Here is a 9,383-nt window from a genome sequence, read left to right on the forward strand (position 1 = left end):
TGACTTCTCTCCCCCACTCAAACACATGTTGGATCATTCCACGTCGACTTCTTGTGGCCGCCAATTATTGCTATGCAGTTGGTATGAAAATATTTCCTATTAGATAGAATTAGATTATTCATTAATCTAAGTGGTTCAAGTCATATTTGTTGTCTTTTGAAAGTGTAAATTACCTTAGTTGGTAAATACCTTCATAGTTTATCGTAATATTTTGGTTCAAATTTCATCTACATTATTTATCTTTTATAATAAATAAATAAATAAGTAAATGGACGATACTAACCTATCACGATTTTGGTACTATTGGCATCACGAAGAAAGTTAAGAGCAACAAATGGAAAGCTGTGACAACGCTTGATCAGAATACAGTAAGCAATGAACCACGTTCGATCAAGATCTGACGGCCATCCCATCTCGTGCCTCTGCACGACGCTATATGCTCTTCCTTTTTCGGTCACACCTTCCCTCAATTACCAACACTCGCTATTCCCGTAAACCGTGACTACAACTTAATAATCCTGCACCTCGGCATGAATAACTACGATGACACTGGATCCGTCAATATGGACCGTATAATGAATGAAAACGCACCAGTCTAATGTTAGCCCGCGCAATACTGGACCGCGGCTCGGAAGCATAATAGAATAGGCGTAGAGAGCGCTCACTATCATCGGAGACGAAGAGCCGGAGGGAGCCCTCGTTCGGTGATCCGAGCTACGATGGATGCGGTGGATTCTGGAGAGGCCTTCGATCTCGAGGCCAAGCGCAGGGACGACGACTCTTGGCATCCCTGCCGCATCACCTTGAGGTCTCTCCAAGCCTTTCTCCGTATTTCGAGAATCGCTGTTCCTCCCATGGTTCTTCTAACAATGTGTTTTGTTCATGCCGCCGATTTGGTTACCCGAACGCACTGTGAAGAGTGTTTGGTGCTATGCGCTTGTTTGCCCTAAGTTAGAATGTGTATTGCTAGTTCCGTAGTTACTCGTAGAAACGTACTCTTCAAATGCATGTGCTGTTTTCACGATCTACGATGCCATAGTTATGGTTGTGGATCGGTGACAAGCATAAGAAGGTTGTCGAGGCGCTACAGGGCATATAATGAAATTGCTTAGAAGAAGAGAAAGTAATGCAGTAGATAGATGAAAATTTCATTGACTTGTATGTGTATGTATACGTGCACAATTTAGATACTAATATTGTAGTTCAAACATGGCTTGCTGGTGCAGTTCAAATAGTGCTGTCTTTCGTATTAGTTTGAACTTTGAAAGTTGTGATGAGGAAGATGTCATCTCAAGCAGAGAAGACTTGATGGGGCGTCTGCGATTTCGCTCCAACCCTGTACAGGATAACTGCTCTCATCTTAGGGGAGGAGAAAAAGTCCTTGTCATGAACATTGTGCAGTCTAAGTGCTTCTACTTTGATGCCGTTATAGAAAAGGTATTTGCTTCTTGTGAAAGAATTGCTTTTTATGAAGCTCATGTTTTGATGGCATCCATCTTTAGTTGATAAGTCAGATGATAAGAAAAATACAGGATTAGCTTTACTTATTGCAGGGTTGCCTTATTCTCTTGAACTGAGATAGAATTATTCTATGTGGCATGTCTTAATATTTGGTTCTCTTATGCAAGTTTTCTTACTCATGTAAATGTCTTTCAAGTACTTCATCTCCAACTTCATCCAAGTGCATGCAAGATGCTATATCACCAAATAAGAGAGCTACTGTTTCAGGCATTTCTTTCACTTTGGTCAAATATATTTTTTATTGGAACCTAGTAATTGATAAGTGTGTATACCTTGCTTAAACCTGGTCTTAGATAAATATTATGTTGACTAATAGAAATTTGTGATTAGTAAAATTAGGACTTTCGATCTTGATTGAAACATGACTATCATGCACTAGTTAAACTGAAGTATTTTCTCTTTTTTCATTTTATGGGCATCATGGATATAGAATATTATATACATGCCATGCTCTCATGTCAGTTGGAATTAGAAAGGCTGCTATGCTGGTACATGTTTGCCAGATGCATATAAGAAATATAAACTTAGATGGAGAAACTGAACAGGAAACTTCCATACCTGATCCTGACATTGAAGTCTCCAACCTCTCTTTAAACAATGGATCAGAATGTTGACATAGATGTTCAAATGCATTCTTGGCTTTCTGATAAGAAGTCTCTGATAAGACCTTAGGGTTTTATCATAGAAGAAGAGAAAGAAAAGAGATGATCACTTCGAGGGGATTGGCCTCCTTGATCATTTCGAGGGGATTGGCCTCCTAGGGTTTGTCAAAAGCTGGAATAATATTTCATAGATGATGAAATGAAATAGATATATCCATATTTATAGAGTTCCACCCTTGAGTCCATCAGGACTTGGATTCCTAATAAATAAATAAATCTCAAATAAGCTCATAACCGGCTCTTATTGGACTAGTCAAACTCAATAAAACATTATTCAAAGCTCAGAAAATAAAAGGGATCCTAACAATTCCTCTCCCTTCAAATTAGCCTTGTCCTCAAGGTTGAGCGACATCAAATTCTGGGAGCTTCTCTTTCAGCACTTCAGTCATAGGATATCTGCAGCGCATCACAACCTATTGATCAAGTAAGTAGGGTCTCCACTTTTTGATAGTGTAAGCAATGGGCCAGCCTCCGGTGTAGTAGTCATTGCAGTCTTCTGAAGAGCCATCTCCATCTGATGGCTAGTGGCAATTGTGACCTTACTTCAACGTCTTTCCTTTAGGATCACCTGCTTTCCATTAATAAAAAAACTTCACGATTAGTTTAGAAAATTTTCAAAAAACATTACCCAGGGTTGATAGCCATTCAATTCTAAGCACCACTTCGAAGTCTTCCAAGAGTAGTAAAAAGAAATCCACAAGCAACTTTTGTCCTTGTATAATCAATTTTATCTTCGAACACTTGTTATCACAAATTAAAATCCGTCCATTGATAGTGATCCTTTACACCGTTGTAGGGCGAGCAGGCACGGTTTGGTTCGGTCCCGGGTGCGCAAGATCGTCCACCTCTGGCGGGTCGGGTTTGAGCTCTGGCTTCTGAGTTGGAGGCTCCCTGGGGCTGACCGCTGGTTCCTCGGGCTCCGGTCCCTGCACACAGGTCGAGGTCGGGAAGGGGCTCCCGACTTCGACCCCTCCGAAGATCTTGTTAGTGTTGAATGGTCAGAAAGGAACCCCTCCGAAGAGGCGCCTTTAAGAGCTCACATGCTCCGAAAGGGCAAAACCGTGCGGGTACGTCCATCGCCCAAAGCGGACAATTCCTCGTGAGCCTACGAGCTGCACCAATGGTCGACCGACAATTTCACCTCGGTCTCCCTTACCCTCTTTGGTCGACCGACCTGGTGCCACTGATAAGGCCATTTAGTCCCACATTGGTTGAGGAGTATGAGAATCAAATGCTCATAAGTCTGCTAGGTCTCCCTTACCCTCAGAGGCGCCTTTTAGAGCTCACATGTTTCGAAAGGGCAAAATCGTGCAGGTACGCCCATCGCCCAAAGCGGACAATTCCTCGCGAGCCTATGGGCTACACCAATGGTCAGTCGACCAAATGGTCCCTTATCAGATTGGCGCTAGAAGGAGGGCCCAAGGCCTGCACCTTGGCCGAGCACACTCGCTCCCGAGCCGTGCACCTTGGCTATGAGCCCTTGGCTCTCTTACGGGAGGGAGCATTGATAAGGCCATTTAGTCACATTGGTTGAGGAGTATAGGAACCAAGGGCTCATAAGCCCGCCAGGTCTCCCTTACCCTCAGAGGCGCCTTTTAGAACTCACATGCTTCGAAAGGGCAAAACCGTGCGGGTGCGCCCATTGCCCAAAGCGGACAATTCCTCGTGAGCCTATGGGTCGCACCAATGGCCGGCCGATCAAATGGTCCCTTATCATCCATCAACGACCTTTACTTCGAATTTGTTATAGCCTTTAATGTGATAGGCCAATTGGTCATCAATCTTACTGTCAATAAAATTGTTACTGCTACCAATATCAATCAAAACTGTAACAGGCTGATGTTTCAAAGTTCCTCCAACTTTCATAGTTTGCAGGTTAGAGTAGTTGGCTAATGGTTCAATATCTTCATCATAATCCATACCTTATTGATCAGAGTCCACATTATTAGCTTTCAGTTCCTTCCCAATTGGTTCAATCATCAAAAATTGCCCTTGTCGTTGATCTTTCCTTGAGTTCTTCTCGGGTTAGTCTTTAGGTGTTAAGGTTTTGGCTCGGAATAGATAGGGCAGGTGCCCTGCAGATCATTTGTTTGTTGTCACCTCTGTTTCAACGATTCTCCCTACTAATTTTTTTCCTCATGCAAACATGCAAATGAGATTGCGATTGTTATAGTGTGGGGTTGGCGAGCTTTGACTTCACACCAGATATCTGGATTAAGTCCTTCGATAAATGTTCCCACCAGTTGTTGTTCGGACCAGTCTCTGGCTTGATTTGACAATCGTTCAAATCTGTTATGATATTCTAGTACTTTAGAAGTCTAATAAATTTTGGCCAGCTGCCCATCAACATTATCGTATTCAGATGGTTTAAAGCGAACAAGAAGTCCTTTCTTGAATTGCTCCCATGAGAGGACCCCGTTATAGGTTTTGTACCAATTATACTAATGGCATCTCCATCTAGTTAGATGAAAGTTATTTCCACCTTGGATTCTTCTGGAGTTCTGTGAAAACAAAATTTTTTTTTTGCCCTAGAGATCCAACTGGTTAGATCTCTATCTTCTCATCTTGGAAATTCTACTTTCATGCGGGGGTAGCTTATGTCCTGTTCTTGGTTCCTTTTTCCGGTGTCTCTAGGTCGGTTCAACATTAGTCTTGAATTTTCATCTTGTTGAAATTTTGCTGAAGCTCTCCAATAGGCTCTTTTTGAAATTATTAAGAGTTTCCTGTAGTCGATTCTCAATTCTGGCTTCTAAAGCTTCTAGTTGGACTTTCATCGAGTTATCGGTAGTCATTGCATAAGACTGCAGATTAGTAATTCTCAATTCCTGTTTCTGGTGTCTGGTCAAGGGCATCAACTCTACCTATTTGTGCGGCTGTGGTGATGTTGGCCTATGGTAGCGGTGAAGGCATGGAGTGCCGCTGCGAAATTATCTCCGAGGAAAACACCAAAACGGAGGATGATATTGCAGGGAAACGACTGGGAAGCAACGATGCCGAGGTAGCGGTTGTCTGCCTCTTTATCTCCTTCCTTTCTCGGCAACTGGGAGGTAGCGGCAGCGGTGCAGTTAGGAAGCGGCGGTGGCAATAGTGAGACTCTCTGTCTCTGCTCCTCTAGGTCACTGGTCTTGTTTGCGGCGGTGGAACAGGTGAAGAAGCTACGGAGGTTGGGGAGGAGAGGTTTTGGGACTCCTCGGTGGGGTCGTACCTACCTAATACGAGGGTCAGGTTGAGGTTCTTTGCGTGCAGTGCGATTGGGGTTGGCCGAAGTTGGTGGTCCGCAGGCTGGCGGAGAAGAAGAAGGTTGCGGGAGTGCCGAGGGTCCTTGTGAGAACCCTAGCCCTCTATGCAGTGGTGTTGGGAAGCCGCACCAATCGCTCGGCAGTAGCTGAGGAGAGAGATGGTAGTTGCGGCAGTTGGGGTGTAAGATGGCGACGGAGGGGGTTGCAGATGCCGATCGTGCGCGGTTGCTGCGTGCGCGGCTGGAGGCAATAGCGTCGCTGTGAGCGATTATGATTGCGGTTGCGGCTACTGCGACTTAAGGGGAGGCAGCGAGCGTCATGGGCGACGCAGGGCGCTATTGGCGGTGGCATCTTTGGCGGGAGAAATAGTCTCCTCCTTCGCACTGATCGCTCGATAGTAGCTGAGGAGATAGGTGGTGGTCGCGGCTGCTGTAGAGATGCGGAGAAGGACCGTGGCTGGGAAACAGAGGCGGTGGCCCTTTCTCGCTCGAGCGGGATGGGACGCGACTCCCGGCTATTATTTTCTTTTTAAGATGATGATGGCTACGACGACGAAATGATATGAGAAATTACAGCGGAACGTCGAGGATCGTTGCTTTGATACTAGATGATAAGACCCTAGGGTTTTATCATAGAAGAAGAGAAAGAAAAGGGATGATCACTTCAAGGGGATCGACCTCCTAGGGTTTGCTAAAAGCTAGAATAATATTTCATAAATGATGAAAAGAAACAGATACATCTATATTTACATAGTTCCACCCCTGAGTCCATCAGGACTTGGACTCCTAATAAATAAATAAATCTTAAATAAGTCTCTATTTGATTCTTACTGGACTAGACAAACTCAGTAAAACATTATTCAAAGTTCAGAAAATAAAAGGGATCTTAACAGTCTAACCTCTCCTTAAAAGTTTCATAATCTTCTTATCTTTTCATGAACAAATGCATTCAGCAAACTGAACTTCAAAATTTTGTATGTAGAAGTATGCTCTCTTGGTTGCATTGGAGTCCAGTGAAAGCTTCTTACTGTAGTTTCTTTTTGTCAATTTTCCCTTTATAAATGGTTCTTCAGTTAATCTGTTCTGACATTCTCAACCGTTAAATTTGAAGGCATACAGGGTGAGACACTCACGCAGGTTGCACTGCAGATGCACTTTTGTGGTCAAATGGCTTGTACCTAAGCTGAAGGGGATAACAATAAATGTTCCATCTAAGTCAATTATGAAGCTTTCAGATAAAAAAATTGATAGCCACCCAGTAGTAGCTGCATTCTTGGCTGCTTTGAAACCTATACCTGATGTGAAAGTTCTTCCATTCCTTAATTCTTTAGAGGAAGCTACCTGTGAGGCTAACCTCCCTCAAGATCTGGAAAAGCAAGTAGAGATGATTAGCAAATTGGCTGATGGATCTGAGCCCTCAAAAGATGTACTGTCGAAATGTAAACAAGGTATTGCTCTCTTTGTCCCATTATTTTGCTACTCAAACATATTGTTATTACCTGATGGTTTTGTTGACAGGCAAAGAAATTTATATTAGTCATTGAGCAAGCATTCAAGAAGCAGGTGTTAAAATAAAGCAAATAGGGTTTCATAGTTGGAACCATTGATCTAAAATATTGCTGACTCAATAATTCCTAATGATTAACTTGTATGGTGTGTTACGGATCTTGTGCTAATTTAGTATTAGTGACATGGAGTTCTTATAAATGCACTAAGTTGTGATGCATCTCATGTTAACATAATGCAATGCACATGTACTTTTCAATTACAGAAGAAAATATCTACATTTTTTACATAGAATTCATATGGACAAGATTTTCAGAGGTGTTCTCACCAGTTACTTCTAGATCAATGTTATACTGCTGAAAACAATTTTCTGTTTGCAGCTAATTCTGTGAGACGAAGAAGGAGCACTATTACGTCAGATACAGTTTCACTCATAAATCAAGGTAACTCTAGAAGAATCACCAGGAGCCAGACCAAAGTCAATGCAGAACTTGTGAAGCATTGCGATAATGCTCCTCTACTCAATCCTCTTGCTGCTCAAGCAGCACTTGCTTCCTTAGTGCATGGACAGCTAGCAGATAAGCAAGAATCTTCCATCTTTAGGTTACAAGATTGCCTATCAGACCTACCCTTAAATGTTGAAAAGAAGCAAGACGATCATCTGTATCTGGAGGTAGAAGCTACTGCTATCCAATCCATTGCCTGCACCATGGATGATGTTATTGAACTTCCAAATATTGTCCAAGAAGTGACCAAACAAAGACTAATCAAAGACTTGAAGTTGAATAGCTCAATCGCTATCAGTAGAGGGGATGTTGTTAAGTTTTTTCCTGATGAATCTCCATACTCAGTCACTTTGAACAAAAAATCAGGCAGAGAATCTAATGAATCAGAAATTGGGTGCCTAGTTTCCTCTGCTACCAAGGACCATCCAACGAAGTTAGCAATAAAAGGGAAGTTGAATGGTGGCGGAGTTTCGACACGATTAACTCGTTCAGGTGTAAAGAGACGAATATTTGAATCAACTGAGAAAGAGTCTTCAAATGAGAAGTTCCCCAGTCTAGTAAGCACAAAATTGTCATGTTCTGGCCCACAAATATTGACAAAAATCATAAACCAATACCAGGGTTCTGGAGAGAGAAACGAGATAATAGAGATAGTAGATCTTGATGCATCCGAGGATGATGAAAGCAGCAAGAGGGAATTGGTCTTCACATCTATGGAAACAATTATTGATAGGACACAAGAAAGGAAGAAAAGACCCAGAAGATCAAGTGTCAAATTTATTGAAGTAGATCAAGGTAAATAAATGTGTAAGCTGTGGACAATTTTACAGTCACATTTCACAATTTAAGGTATTAAATTTTTTACAGCTGTGGTTTTTATAGGTGGAGAAATATCTCAACCTAAGAAAAAGAGAGAATCTTCAAAGAAGCCTATCCCGAGATTTTCACGACGGCTTAGACTCCTTCCTGGATCTCGCTCGCAGAGTTAAGCAGCCTGCTGAAGAACTCATTGGTGAGTTTGAACAAATAATTCTATTATTGGGGTTTCGTTTAATTATTTATGTTTTATGTAGAAATGATACCTGATATAGTCAACCATAGACGTTCATAATCTATATGAGTTTTTCCGATGATCAGATATATTTGGCTTGAGAAAGTTAAGAGAAAAAATTATTTGGGTATTAAACTAGTGATTTCTTGAAGTAGTTGTTTTTGCTAATATGTGCTTTTTGTTGCTATTTTGCAGATGGTCGATATGTAAGACTCAAACAAAAGTTTGAAACCCCACAACTGCAGCTCTAACATGTGGATGAAGGAATTACTTGTATCTTTGATACCTTCACCGGAAATTAACTAAGATTATGTTTAATGCAGTCCATGTTTTAGATACCTTCTCAACTGGTTATACATGTTCTTGATATCAAAGTTTGATTCTTCCATATTTTGCATTGTGCATTTAGATCCAATTGGAAGATGGAAGACACAGCCTTCATGAGACTTGCCACTAGACAGAAGACAGGTAAGAACTCTCCTTTTATTTGCACACACCATAACTGCAAGAACTTATGGTAGTAAAATTTCTTCACTCCATGTCTAATATAAATTGTTGCGATTTAATTTGGTGAGATAACTGATCCAATAAAAAGGGCTAAGAGACGCTGACGATCGCAGTGGGATTCGAACCCACGACCTTTAGATCCGGAGTCTAACGCGATATCCACTCCGCTATGCGACCGGTGTCTTGAAGGTTCGATCTGAAATCTCCCTTCAACAGTGTCTATTCTCGACATCTCACACCTCACTGGCTGTCATGCATCAGATTGGTAGCTTTCAGCAAGTAGAAACAGAACGCTTTCGAATCAACGTGAGTACAGAACAAGTAAATTCGACTTCTTCCAACCAGTAGCATTGCATCGGATTAAGGTCGATCGTTTCGCCTTTGATCAACCA

The 9,383-nt window shown here is 42.0% G+C and overlaps 1 protein-coding gene and 1 non-coding gene across 4 annotated transcripts; one reads left to right on the plus strand and one right to left on the minus strand.

Moving 5' to 3' along the window:
* The first annotated feature begins 679 nt into the window (after positions 1-679).
* Positions 680-8,872, plus strand: LOC103991717 (uncharacterized). 3 transcript variants are annotated; one of them, XM_018828654.2, is made up of 6 exons: positions 680-808; positions 1,227-1,437; positions 6,533-6,869; positions 7,308-8,228; positions 8,301-8,445; positions 8,680-8,872. In XM_018828654.2, the coding sequence occupies exons 1-5, from the start codon at positions 720-722 to the stop codon at positions 8,420-8,422; spliced, it is 1,680 nt and encodes a 559-aa protein (XP_018684199.2). In that variant the 5' UTR covers positions 680-719; the 3' UTR covers positions 8,423-8,445; positions 8,680-8,872. The 3 variants fall into 3 exon arrangements, with proteins under 3 accessions (XP_018684199.2, XP_064973341.1, XP_064973342.1); XM_065117269.1 differs by having other exon boundaries at positions 8,316-8,445; XM_065117270.1 differs by having other exon boundaries at positions 685-808; positions 1,299-1,437.
* Positions 8,873-9,095: 223 nt separating this feature from the next.
* Positions 9,096-9,168, minus strand: TRNAR-CCG (transfer RNA arginine (anticodon CCG)). The gene has a single exon. It is a non-coding gene; the product is annotated as a tRNA-Arg (tRNA).
* Positions 9,169-9,383: the final 215 nt, after the last annotated feature.

Source organism: Musa acuminata, chromosome BXJ2-7 (genome assembly GCF_036884655.1).
Source record: "Musa acuminata AAA Group cultivar baxijiao chromosome BXJ2-7, Cavendish_Baxijiao_AAA, whole genome shotgun sequence".
Classification (NCBI taxonomy): domain Eukaryota; kingdom Viridiplantae; phylum Streptophyta; class Magnoliopsida; order Zingiberales; family Musaceae; genus Musa; species Musa acuminata.

Coding starts and splice junctions, on each gene's coding strand:
- LOC103991717 (XM_018828654.2), top strand. CDS start 720: ATGGATGCGGTGGATTCTGGAGAGGCCTTCGATCTCGAGGCCAAGCGC. Junction 1,438..6,532: donor TTGATGCCGTTATAGAAAAG/GTATTTGCTTCT, acceptor TTAAATTTGAAG/GCATACAGGGTGAGACACTC. Junction 6,870..7,307: donor ACTGTCGAAATGTAAACAAG/GTATTGCTCTCT, acceptor TTCTGTTTGCAG/CTAATTCTGTGAGACGAAGA.